Genomic DNA, 13,988 nt, shown 5'->3' with positions numbered 1-13,988 from the left:
AAAAAAATTACTAAGAAAAGTAAGGTGAAATGTTAGTTGTTAGGCTTCCCGAGTAAAAGTATCATTACAAATAAACTTTTTTTGTACAAATCAGTATGGATTTTTTAAACATCTCATTCATGCAAACAATTATTTCTAGTTATCGTTATAATATTTTTATAAACTTATAAAATTAAAAGAATAACTTTATACATATGCCACGTTAGGTCTACTCAAATCAGACTTTAGTGTATAAAGGTAGAATAAAAAAGAAGCACTCTTAGTTTAAAGTTTAATCAAACTCAAGCTTTACTCAACTAATTTAAAAAAACCAATTTTGGAAATGTAAGCATGGGTGGGCATGGGGATGGGGGGCTGGGTTGTTTTTGTTGTAAAGGTTAACTTTCATCACCTCCAAAATACCGTAAATTTTCAATATAATATGTGTGTACCTCTAAATGTATGTTTTATGTGTTACCTTCACACCCTAGCAAGTGAAAATTAAAAATCTAAAGGGTTACATCATCACATACCTAGAAGATAAAAGCAATTTCTTATTGGAGAGGTTCGAAAATACTGTAATATTAAAACATAAACAAATTTTAAGGTGACTCAATCACATACGGTACGTGTACATTTTACAATACTTTCCTTTTCATGTAGACTTACACCAAAAAGAGCACTGGTCCCAGTGCACTGCCTTGCGAAACACCCAGCATGCGATGTCACTGTCACGTTGAAGTTGAACCTCACAACGTGTACCCCTGTTTTACAAGGGGGGGGGGTAATTGCCCAAGGGGCTGATCGAGTTAAAGGGTTGTGTCTAACTGATGGATGTACCAGACACTCGGCAGTTCCCATGTCAATGTCCATGGCTAATCGTGTGTTTCCCGGAAAATAACCCTTCTCTTTCAATTTTCTTGTACTTATGGCCCTGAGGAAATAAGTGAATGAGGGCATTTAGTTGTAAGTGGTATCAATGTAAAAGTTGTGAGGAATAGGTTAGTTAATTTTTTAAATTTTAGTTAATTTACTTTTACAACTTGAAAATATGTTTTTTAGTTTGAAAATTTTGTTGACCTATTCTTGGTGTAAGTATTTGTGATATTTTATTTGCTTACATATTCCGGTACTTACGTATTAAAAATCAGCTTCCAAATAAGATTTCAATTATTTTTAATAACAAAATCTTCCTAACCTAACCAAACCATCCTTAGTTTAGGTTAGTCTAGGTTAGGTTATGTTATAATTATTAGGCGTGGTCGGTATAATACGTAAGTACCAATTTTCCAATTGTAGTTACGTTACTCCTGATAGTAACTCGTTTAGTTTTTGGGAAAGATTATTTTGTATAATGTATTGAGTCAGTTTGTGGATGCCAGGACCAAATAAATTTAGGAAATAAAATCTTATTTGTTGAACTTTGGGAAAAGGAAAAGTTTCCCTATAGATTATGACACGGTTAAATAAAACCTATGAAATGAGTTATTAATTTAATTGGCTAACTGACTGTGATTATTAATAGTGTGTTTATGTATTGATACAATTATTTTGCATTGTAACCTAAATAAATAAATCTATAAGATACAATTAAGCTTTCTTCACATTTTGATTTTTATACATTTTACACAACAAGTTAATTCATTTTTAACTATGGCAATGTCTATTTTACAGGTCCCTCCCAGTTATAATTTTGATGCAAATATATCTCGTCTGTTTCAGGGGTTTATAAATGAGTTTTTGCCCTTCATTATTAGGAAACAAATTAAAAATATTATTCGGAGTAAACAGGGCAAGTAATTAAAAAATTGTCATTTGTTGATGTAAAGCAATTTGCTCTCATTACGGAATTAATTATCATCGAAATTAGGAATGTTTTATGAAATTGTTCGTAATTAAATATTTTCTTTTCATCTTCCTAGGTCATTTAATTAAAAAGATTGTTTTTATTTAGTTCAAACTATGATTAAAACACAATTTCATTCTATCGGTGAATTGTGTTTGTTAAAATCGCCATTTTCATGGAGCTTTGGAAACCTGTCCTCTTTGTACATCAACAACATTTTACGAATCAATTTTTGTTCTTTTCTTCCAAAACTATCAAAAATGTAATATAAGTAAAGTAATTATTGCTACAGTATTACTCATTCTCGGGATGAAATGGTTTTTTGTCAGTTATAGTACTTTAATAAACATTTTTATCAATTGTACAATAATTACTAATTTATTTCTGTTTCTTTAGTACAACCCATATCGTAATTTGATTGAGACTAATTATTTGTTACATTCAAAACAGCGTTGTCCTCAATTCTTATATTGAACTGGTGAACTATTAAATCCTAGGTTCACCGTAAATGACGGACCATCAATAACTTCCCCTCAGTAAAAAAAATAGGTACTTGCGTACTATACCAACCACACCTAATAATTATAACCTAACCTAACCTAAGGGTGGACTATGTTTTAGGTTGGGTTAGGTTGGGAAAATTCTGTTATTTTAACTAATTAAAATCATATTTATCGGTTTAATATCTTATTTATTGGTGCAGTCGGTATAATACGTAAGTAGCAAAAATATTTCTTCAATATAAAACATACAACCGTTAGAAATTGTTTCAAAATAGAACGAATAGGTTACCAAGAAGTAAATCTTAAAGGACAAAACGTGGTTCCACATAAAAGACTCTGATATATCAAAACATGTTGAAAATCAAGAAAGTCCTGTCCATTAGTACTCATATTATTCGCCATTTTCAATTCGGTGAAAATATGAGCCCAAAGCGACGGTGGGGGGGGGTTGATTCCGCCCTTTAACAAGATTATTCTACGTCCAAGTTTACCTTCATGAGGACCGTGGACGGGGGAGGGGTAGGGGTGAATCCTCAATTTATTCCATTATGCGAGCGCGCCAGTAATGAATTTAACATTCAATTTGGTGGTTATTAATCAAAGTTTTAATCAATGTTGATTATGAAGCGCTAACGAAGCGGGCCGACCTGCCGGTTGATTATTCACTATCTATTAATCTGTTGACGGCTCGAATTATATCTGCGTCCGTATTGGCTAGCGCCTTGGTAGGGGTGGCGCTTGATTTTGTGTGGTTCAGTATACATTGTGATTGACTCCTGAATTGTTGTTATCAGAAAATGTCACAATCATCAACTTTAGATACCGGAAGTAATCATCGACTACTTTTAACCTTACATTTTTGATTGTGACTCTACATAGATGTATTTGCGAGGAACCATTTGCGTAGCAATAGGTGAGTGGAACATCGGGTACAGAGAAACTGTTTTGATAAAATTTTGTGGAAGGTACCAAGATACTTTTAATAATTTAATCTGAAATGGCGACCATATGAAGATCCGACCCGAGATAGTCCATCACTTTCAAATTTTTGAAAACCCCATACACTCAAATTTCCAATTTTAATATTACGTACAATATTGTTTAATCGCATTGATCAGAAAATAAAATGAAGCCAATATTAATAACTGTAATCATAATTTTACCGTAAAATATTCTGTTCAACATGATATGTGTTCGTTATAGCTCGAATAATGACATGTAAAAATCGATTGAGTGGTTAAATTATATTTTCTTTGGCAATGTTTTGATAGGCCTACCATTCTATCACACCAATCAAAATCTAGCAAATTATAATTACCTAATGTTTTTTGCGATTTTAATTTTTTAAACCATTAAATTTATCTCATATTAAACAATGATAACGTTTTGAAAGACACTGAATGTACTTCACGTTATTTATCTTGTGTTCAAAGGAGGGTTGTGATGTCAACAGCTTGACAAATAACAGCTACATGACAAATTGTGTAGACAGGATATAGAAATAACTCCGTGGGGTTCAGTTTATACCGTAATATATATGGAAACTGATGCTGTATCAATCTTTTTGTAACGGTAGAAACTGTCATTCTGGTTTAGTAGACATACTAATAATTATTACAAAATTAAATACTGTCTGGCAATATATAGTTTGGAAAAAATGTATAAAAAGTTATATCTCCATGTGGGATTAGAAAAACAAAAAACACGTCTAACTCTATTTGTCAAAGTAAAAAGGTATATACTGATACAACAGTAATAGTACATAAAGACTTAATTAAAAAGTCTTTAGTGCTTCAAAAACGATTTTTATAAACTAGTCGATTTTTACTAACACCTACATAAAATTACCTCATTTTACATTACTGACGAAATCCCAGACCTTAAATTGAATCTGCGTCTACGTCAAACATCATTGAATGCGAAGGGTCGATTTAAATTTCAAATGAAGCAAATTAGGTGTTTTAATAAGAAGGTCGATAAAAGCACAAACACTCGATCTAAACTCATTAGAGTTCTCATTTAGCGCGAATTACCATTACATCGGTCGCGATTCAATCGGAAATCGACATCGACTTACCCCGTCTCTCTCGAAAGGTTTTCCTAATAAGATAACGAAGGCGTTCTTTTCGCGCCAAAAGTATTTCCCGCGAAACAAAGAATTTTCCGCGCCGTCGCGCCCCCCATTACACCCGGTGTGTGAGTTCCCACATTCTCAAGGGGGGGGGGGACTTTCGGTTGATCTCTTTATCATGTCAGACATCGTCTCTTTCCCTTATTTTCCCTCAATTTGGGATTTTCCCGCGATCCGTCGGCTCTTTAAATTAGCTGAGTGTATTTCTTCGCAGGATTACCCTTGTCAGGATCCGTCTGTCTTTGGGCTGTGTTTTCGTTCTCCCCCCTCCCCCTCCGCACCTAAACTTGAGTATAATCACCCCTTATCCGTTTATATCGCGTTCAGCCGGGTTAAATGTAACTGCAAAACGCTCCTGCTTAATTGAAGTTCTTATAACAATAATGTTAACGGCCCACTAAGTGGGTAGTTACCCCCACTCCTCCTCCAAAACTGCGCGGCTGCGAAAACATTAGTATCGATCAGGAGTTCTTCAACAGTTTCTTTTTCTGGAACGTTTAACGACCTTTTGTTTTCTTATTAGTTATTTAATAAGTAACAGGGAATGGTTGGCTTAGTATACTAATTTACTAACTTGAGATAGCTTTTTTGTCAATTTTTCACAATTTCTTTTGGGCTGTTAATTTTATTCACTGCAATTAGGGGTAACCTAATGTGTGGTTACACATTATTACGGTGGTTTAAAGAAAACTTGCAATTATAGAGGGTAAATAATCAAGAAACGAAATTGTGATAACAGTCAAACAATAGTGCTACTGTACATCACACTGTATTGCTTACAGCGCATGTTTGAAGTAGGAACATGACGTCCACTACTATGTGCGTCTACCTTCCAAGAAATAAGAAAAATGACAAATCCTTCAAGTGAATAGGACTCGCACAGCATCGAGCAAGACCCGCTACTAAAAGCAGTAAGCGAATTTAATTAACTAAACCAAAACAAAAAATTTGGGTTGTTTCTAGATTCTACATAAATAAATGCAAACCACCACGAAAACATTTAAATGCGAAAAAGGTTGCATGTGAATCTACAGTATTAATAGAAACGCTATGTAGCAATAACCATGAACAGTAATGTGGACATGGGCACGAACTCATAACAAACAGATATAGCGTAATTATGACATTACAGTACTCTCGCTATGAACTCGAAAATAAGAATAAACACATACAATGTTTATCATATGGCGAGTGAGTGGATTTTGGTTGATTTATTTACATTTGTTGTAAAATATTTCAAGGCTACAGTTATACAATATATTAAGACAGGGCTGGATATTTTTATCACGTTTGGCCCTACGAAAGTTTTTTCTTTAATTAGCAGAGAGAAATCTTTTACCAAATTGAATTGAGAATAGTTCTTTGAAGGGTTCTTTTTTCTTGTACATTCAGAACAAACCATTTTCCTAAATCATAAATGTAACAATAATAAAACATAGTGGTAGACCCTAAACTAATAATTAAATGGATTAATCTACTTTTGTGGAAATTAAAAAAAAACACAAGACCTTTATACAAAAAAAATCCATAAAAACACAGAAGTTAAACAAATAAGAATTAATTATGACTAATTGTATTATTATAGATAAACTATCATCCCCTTTTTAACAAATGTCTTTACTGACCTTAGGTGGCACGGAAATAATTGGACTCAGAACCGTTTTACTTTTTTCATTTTAATGTCCTCAGAGGTTAAAAGGACACCTTTCGTTCAAATTGTTATATAAGTAGTATAATATATGTGTGTCTATAAACACGACAACTCAAACAATTTTGGTATTTTAATTTGCACCCTTAACCGAGAAAATGTCTTATTTTGATTGCAGTCATCGTGTAGAGCTCAAAAAAAATAATTTTGTATATTGAAGCTGAAGCAGTATTGTACGTTTAAGGTCACAAAGGAAATTCACAAAAAAATGTAAATTTAAAATTTCGTAATATTACTTTTATCGAGAGAAAGTTAACCGCTGTAGTTTACTTGTTTATGATTATTTTAATAAGATTAAGCATAAGAATTTATTTAATCCTATATGTTAACATGTGGGAAAACAACTTTTCCTTCCCCATAGCCGTAAACCTATTTAAATAGATAATTAACATGACTTTTTCATAGAAATATTTTAATTAAGTAAAAATAAAATCCGACAAAAGGAAATTCGCTTTGACTGCAGATTTGCTGCGTTTGTAATATTTTCTACTAAACATTATTGTACAACAGGCGAACAGTGACATGGGCTAAACTTCAACCAGTTGAACAAACTATTCAATTGCGTGACCCGCGTTCGAATTAATTAACCAAAAGTACGCTTTATTAAGATCTCCACCGGGTAATATATCACGGCAAGTTGGCCGAAAACGCAACTCCGATATCAAAACATTCCCGCCATTATAACTCCATTTCGAATTCCACGCCGAAATAACTTTAATAAAAGAGGGTTAACGGCAATTGGGCCTCTTAGGAGAGCGATAAACCTAAATAATTGGCCCTTTAAAGAGCACTTCGCTTGTTTTTCGTATTTACATAGAAATTATAAGTTTTCTGGTCAAACAGTGTTGCGTGCTAAGCCGCATTAAAATCACCGACCACTTCGCCTTATCGGTGGGCGGATTCCTGATAATTAAATTAATTACGGCTCGCGTGTGGAAAGTATTTATTGCCAATAGGACCGTTTTATTTTGCGCCCTAGCATGACGCTTGAATTATTAATGCCCGGCTAACTTTACAAGCCGAATTGCTTTTATTGACGAACTGATTACGTTACAACTTTTTGTAGCACGCTGTCGCTAGGGCTAGCGCAGTGCGTACTTACACATGTATTTTAGTATATTGAGTATTTTGTATGTGACGGGAGCTGTTTATGCCATATCGTAAATATTATGCTAATTTTCGTTAATTGTTACTGTCATTGAAATAGTAAATGACGCAAGTTGTTTTATAAAATGCCAGGAAGGCTCCCTCAACGAATAGTAAAGGAGAGTCAATGACTAAAACCATTGATAATACATCTAAAGATTTTAATTATTTCGTATAATAAGTTTTATCATAGACAAATATAATACACATTTAATTCAGCAGGATAGCAAGGCTAACAAATCAATTTCTGATTTAAGCTATACACGTGGGCTATACTTCAAATTAATCAAATGTGTTGTCCATTATTCTATGTTTTCTTAAAGAGAATTTATTTCTTTAACAACTGGGTTACAGAAATCAAAAGTAGCTTTTTGAACATTATAAACAATTTATGTATTAATCATTTACTTGCTTATTTAAATTTTAGTTAAGTTTTTTTTTATTTGTACATTTTTTAAGTTTTTGTCTCTTATCGAGCAGAGCAATGTCAATTTAGGACACCGTGGTCTGTTTCAAGTTTTTTTTTTTTATTTTATTTTAGCTAGTTTTTGTAAAGTCATATCTGCATGTCACATATGATTCATGCAACGTTTGGACGTATGACAGATAATTATTAGTTACGTGAACGTGTGTATGAATGATCCAACCGGTAAAACAAGTTTCAGTATTGCAATTTGAACTTTCAATATTAGCCTACTATCACGGCTTGCGAGTTTATTGGTAGGTTATCGTCTTATTAAATATTAACACAGCTTTCAGTACTTTATTGAACATAAATATACAAAACATAAAAAATAAATTTTACAAACAAAAATAATAGTGCGCAGACGTAGGGCCTGTGGTGGGGAATATTGGAATCAAAAACGATCGCAGAGGGTGTTTTGGTTTTGGGGCGTGTGTGGAGGGGTGGTAATGGAAAGAAAAGCACAATAGAAAAACATCAAGAGGAGAAATGCACCGCCCAAATCGAATTTCCACGTCTGAATTGACTGTAACAAGCCATTTCACGACCTTACCCGTCGCTTAACTCCGCCGTTTTCTATTGTTCAATCATAAAAACGAATTTGACTTTCAAATTGTAGCCCCGACGTTCCAGCGGGAACCCAATTACAGTTGACGGCGAGTGTGAGGGTGGACCATCGGAATATTGGCTGGGCCCGGAGGGAGAGTGGTGGAGAGTGAATTGACAACTTTCCATCAAAATGGAAACTGCTGAAGAGTGGATGTAAGGGAAAATGTGATTTGATTAATTAGCAAGTACTTTCTGTTTGTATCCAGCAGGTATCTTTTAATACGGACTTTTCACGTTCACTTATTTTTGGGGCCTGTGCGTGAATGTATCCATGAAAGCAAGAGGTGAACTACATATTCTTTATTATGTAGTACAGCACAAGATAAAACTACTGATGAAATTAGGTAGACCATCAGGACCCGAATCCTCGCTGTTATGGATTCCTGCATCGAACTAACTAGCGAGGTACCGACTTTAATTATATTACAGTTTATACAGTTATTTTTTCGTTATTTATATCAACCACCATTTTACAAAATATTACGTATTGGCAGACACAAGAGCAGCAAATAAGAGTGTTCATTCCACACAGAAACAACAGTACTAAGTATTGATCAACAACATCATGATAACAAGAATAATGACAAAACAAAAATAAGAATTAAAAAATCCATATGCTTGACCCTTGAAAGTTTTGGATTGTTTGACTTTAGTGGGATAGAAATATTTTCATTTAATTATTCAACACGGATTTTTATGAATTTTGAATAACAGGTTGTATTTGAGCGAGCAATTACGGAACATTTTTAATGGTAAAAACCATATAGATATGATTTTAAGCCCTCAGTCAGACAGAACAGTCCTATGCTTTCATTGTGTGAGAGCTATGTATGCAAAATAATCCTGCTATGGAGATAATTTTTGAAAAAGTTATGGACTACGTTAAAGTTGAACGAAATACATATGAGTAAATTCAGAAAGGAATATCATGATATTTTCTTGCTTGTCTATAATGAACGGAACCTTTCATTACTTTAGTTGAACGAGAGCTACTCGTATTTTATCACCTAGAAACGCAAAATACTAACTGGAACAGTATCACGACGTCTTACAGAGCTTCTAGCAACGCATTTTAACTATTCAAAACCTCATGTATTATCGCAATGCGGATAATTTAGTTTATTCGAAATTTTAAGTAATTTTTTAAGTATAGGATAATTATTACTTGATATATTCATATTAATTTGTAGTAACGATCGATTTTAATAGTTTAGTTCAAATTGTATACAGTACACATTTTTTGGGCATTTGAGATTTTTATATCAAATACAAGGTACTCAAAAACGATTTAGAAAATTACTAACTGAGCCATTTAAAATAAACAGGCTACATAATTCGTAAATTAAAAAAAAAAATTAATTCATTAAATTGTCTGTTTAGAATCGGTTTGTATCACAGAAAAACTATAACATTCACTGAATATGGTCAATAAAAATCCACCCCAACCTCCAAATAAAAACTTACAACACAAACATTTACGAATCCCTGCATTAAAACCCGTAACATCGTTTGGAGCATGCAAACTTTAAATTAGGGTGGTAATACGAGAAGACAGTCAGGAATCGGGGTCGGGCAAAAATAAACCGAATTGATTGGAATATGGTCTTATGCGAAGAGGAGAGCATAAAATGCGGTGAGCAACCCCCGACAAGTCGGGGTCGGGAAAAATATCAGCATTTGTATTTATCGTTTATCTTTTGTCGAGGGGTGGGTTGTACCCCTCCCCCCCCTCGCGCCCAAACCCACCCTAAACCCTAACCCTGGGTGCTTCGATACGCGATTATACGAAATTATTTTCTTCACGAATCAAATCGCGAGTTTTCGCAAACGTCGCCGCAACTTATTGATGCAATTTCGCCAATCCGCTTAGCATTAGAGAAAGATTTCCTTACATGTCGGCGAGCCGGGTTTATTGAATGCCAATTGCGTTTTTCTCGTTCCACGACGGGTTTGAGGCGGTGTAAAGATGGATATTTATAGAATCGAATTGAAAAATTAGTAGTGATTATTGATGTCGGAATGACCACTCTATTATTCTGATATTCAACATGCATTTAGTTGTATCTTTGACTATTGAATAGTCGATTGTATGTTTGTATTTTTAATTACTTGTTTTAATTCATTTCTTTGACGTAGTTTCCCTAATTTTCTGATTGAAATGTTTTAACAATTTAAACAAAAAGCTTTGCAAAATTCTCGATACTGGTGAAATACAAAGTGAACCACAACAATTTACTCCAAAAATTGAATATTTTATAAAATGTCTTTACATTTTAAATGCAACGAAATAGTCCCTGTTTGGACAAACAACGCTAAAATTGAATGAGAAAGCATGATTGGATCATAACTTTTCAATCACAGTAACAGGACTTAACAGAACTTTCTATCCTTTGCTGTTTGTACACAAAAATATACATTTAAAAAACTTGAAGACTGTTAACTGTATATGTACCGAGGGGGGTCAGTTGTGTTTCTTTTATTACGTTTTCCCAAATCAAAAGTATTTTACGTTTGCACTAAGCCAACAGCTGACAAATATTTTGTGTCCATTAAGCCCATCCAAAAACTGAAGTGGTGTTTTGCAGTCAATGGATAAAAATCTATAAGCAATTGTGAAGGTTGTTTTCTACATTACTTTAAATGCCTACAATGTCACGGCGAAACCGCTCAGACATAATAAACTCCACAATTTCCTCCAGTGAAACCAATGCTACGAATAAAAATCCGACCTAAACATGCAAACGCTGACTCATCAGAGCTTCTGGTAGTTAAAACAGAAACGTCCCGTCGCATAAAGACTCTAAGGAGAAAGCTGAAATAAAATTAAAGAAGGGGAAGATGACAAACGGTAAGTGGTGAAAACGAATGCAGACTTTATGTTTTGTTTTTTTAACGGGACAGACGACCATCCAAGGAATAAAATCGTATCAACCGCTATTCCCCACAACCTAAATAATCCCACCTAATTGTCACAAAGGGGGATAAAAAGTCTTGTTTATGTGAAGTGGCGCCGTAGCGTGCAGAGCCCTTCACATATCGAGCCCTTCAGATTTATATTGCCATCGAATCAAGCTACATACAAAAATACGCCCGGTTGAAAAATGTTACATGACAAATCAGTATAAATATTAACGGAGACTTATAGTGTACCGGGACCGAGATATGGAAATCGGAGACATCTTTTCGGTGTACCGAACCCATTCGGAGTTCGGAGCCCTGCACCGCTTACCTCTAATGTCTCCGGAATATTTTTGAATTATTTAAATCTCTGTTCGTTTTTCCTTCGCGTCTTTTTTTGCTGTGACTTGTTTTAAAATAGAGAGAGACATGACGACATGCTATATCGGTGGATATGACTTGAATTAGTTTACCTCGTGTTATGTGTTTAAAGTTAGTGTTCCTTTTATCTTGCATAATTTTGCAGTTTGAATTTGTCTTATTTTGTCTTTTGTCTGGGAAGCAAGTTTTTATTAAACTATTTCCTAATAGTCTACATTCATACCGTGATGTGACATAATTTAATATGTATCTTAAGTAATACAACTTTGCATACAGCATTTCTTTTGTTTATTTTTCATCATTATTTGAAAATGAGTGAGGTAATATAAATATACTCTCCTATAATCTAATTTATATAATACTTGTGAACTTAAATTAATTTTTAATTTGTATAATAAAAAAGGTTCGTATCAGCTCCTACTAATAGTAGTACGACTTTCAAAATCCTTAAATGATCGTACAAAACCTCTCATAAAGAAAATGCTGTTGGCATGTAGAGAAAATATCGGATGGAATAACACCATCAACTGTATGTACTGGTGCACACACCCTAACATCTTCCTTTGGAGAGTGACCTGGAGTATTGGTAGTCAATGCTCAATGATCGAAGTAATACCAACCCAACCCCAACCCTCTAGCTGAAGTAAAGTAAATGTTTCCAGACTAGCACTTAGCGTCCTAGTGTGTAAAGGTAATACTTAAACTTTATCCTTCTTCTTCCTCTCACTCACCTGGGCGAGGGCCTCTGGCAGGTTCGCTCCAACTCTCTGGCAAATACTCTCTCAACCTTAGCCTGAAGTAACGTAAACTGTTATAGACTATAGCTTTGCATCCTCAGAGTACTTACACATTTCCTTCTTCTTCCTCTCACTCACCTTGGCAAGGACCTCTGGCAGGTTCGCTCCAACCCTTCAGAAGATACTGTCCCAACCCTCTGCCCTAGCCTGAAGTAACGTAAACGGATACAGACTACCACTTAACGTCCTAGGGTGTTAAGTTAGTACATAAACTTTTCCTTCTCACTCACCTGTACTCGGACCTCTGGCAGATTGACTTTCATCGCTAACTCCTCTCGGCTGTACACATCAGGGTAGTGAGACTTCTCAAAGGCCCGCTCCAGCTCGTGCAGCTGGTAGGTGGTGAACGTCGTACGGTTCCTCCGATGTTTCTTCTTGTCCGGTGACATGGGGGCTCCACCCCCTCGGCTGCTGGACACTCCGGACCCCTGGTCTCCTGGGTTCCCGAGGACTCCGCCCCCGTCGTCGTCACTGTCCTCGCGATACCTCCGGTCTAGGTCTGTGTTGACTGTGAGAGGCGCGTCCGAGGAGTTGCAGCTGTTCTCGCCTGGAATGATTGAAAGATTAGTTAAAATTGAAGATTTTCTATTTTACACACAACATCATTAGTAGAATTATTTTTAGGAGTCTAATCTGAAGGTATCATAGTCGTGCTGCGGTTGAATTTTTCACCAAACCGTCATAACAATTTGATTCAGCACAAACTTATTATGTTACTCTTTCTTAAGGATCACTTGTATATTTTTTAGCTATAAGATCAATAAATTATGGGTGAAACCCTTTCATATATAGATTGCAAACAAATTTTGAAATCGTAAGGTGTTTCATGATGGGAGTGTTTGACAATCTTTTGCAAGTATGCCAAATGTTTAAAAATGTTAATGTTTGTCATTGAGCTGACCTAAGAAAGTGTGTTGATTTTATTAGTTTCGTGTATTTTGTTATGAGAATCAGTTTGTGAGAGGTGTGTTTCGGAGGTTGGTTCACTATTGTGGAAGCTTGAGTCATGGGTAAGGTGATGTTTAAGTTTTTAATTCCTTATATTTTTTAGTAATAGTCAAAACTCTCCATACAACTGATTTGGTTTTCATCATTGATCGTTTGCAGTCTACTTCATTACAGCCCATGCATACATGAAAATGAACCAATATGTAGGTCCCGGGTTCTAGTCTTACGATGAGGCCTGAAATAATATATTAATTCCCTATATCGGAATTTGTTAAAATATCTCACCCTTCAATGATGCAATTCAATCAACCCTAGGAACCATTTAAAAGATGACTTATGATCGATCAACTTAACTGAATGATTTTCATCTTATACGTTTTATTACGTCATGTGCTCCTACCATCGATGGCTCCTACTGACCTTTGCCTTTATGTAAACTTTCCATCAGCTCCATAATATAAGCTTGCCAACCTAAATCTATCTCTCTATCGTGCACGTCGGCTCAGTCTGTCCTATGTCAAAGTCACTCGCGGCGGCAAGGCGGCGCGCGCTGCGACAGTGGGTTTTGCTAATGGACTT

The 13,988-nt window shown here is 35.0% G+C and overlaps 1 protein-coding gene across 1 annotated transcript in view; it reads right to left on the bottom strand.

The window, feature by feature from the left end:
• LOC128997407 (retinal homeobox protein Rx1-like) overlaps positions 1-13,988 on the bottom strand; it is a 73,831-nt gene that overhangs the window by 12,133 nt on the left and 47,710 nt on the right. The window contains exon 2 of the mRNA XM_054423045.1: positions 12,692-13,008. Within this exon, the coding sequence (XP_054279020.1) occupies positions 12,692-13,008 (317 nt within the window). The remainder of the gene's footprint in view (positions 1-12,691; positions 13,009-13,988) is intronic.

The sequence above is a fragment of the Macrosteles quadrilineatus genome, unplaced genomic scaffold, assembly GCF_028750875.1.
Source record: "Macrosteles quadrilineatus isolate MER2022 unplaced genomic scaffold, UCM_ALF_1.0 Scaffold_6__1_contigs__length_79288215, whole genome shotgun sequence".
Taxonomy (NCBI): Eukaryota; Metazoa; Arthropoda; class Insecta; order Hemiptera; family Cicadellidae; genus Macrosteles; species Macrosteles quadrilineatus.
Note: the sequence above shows the minus strand (reverse complement) of the source record. Positions and strands in the feature narration are given on the sequence as shown.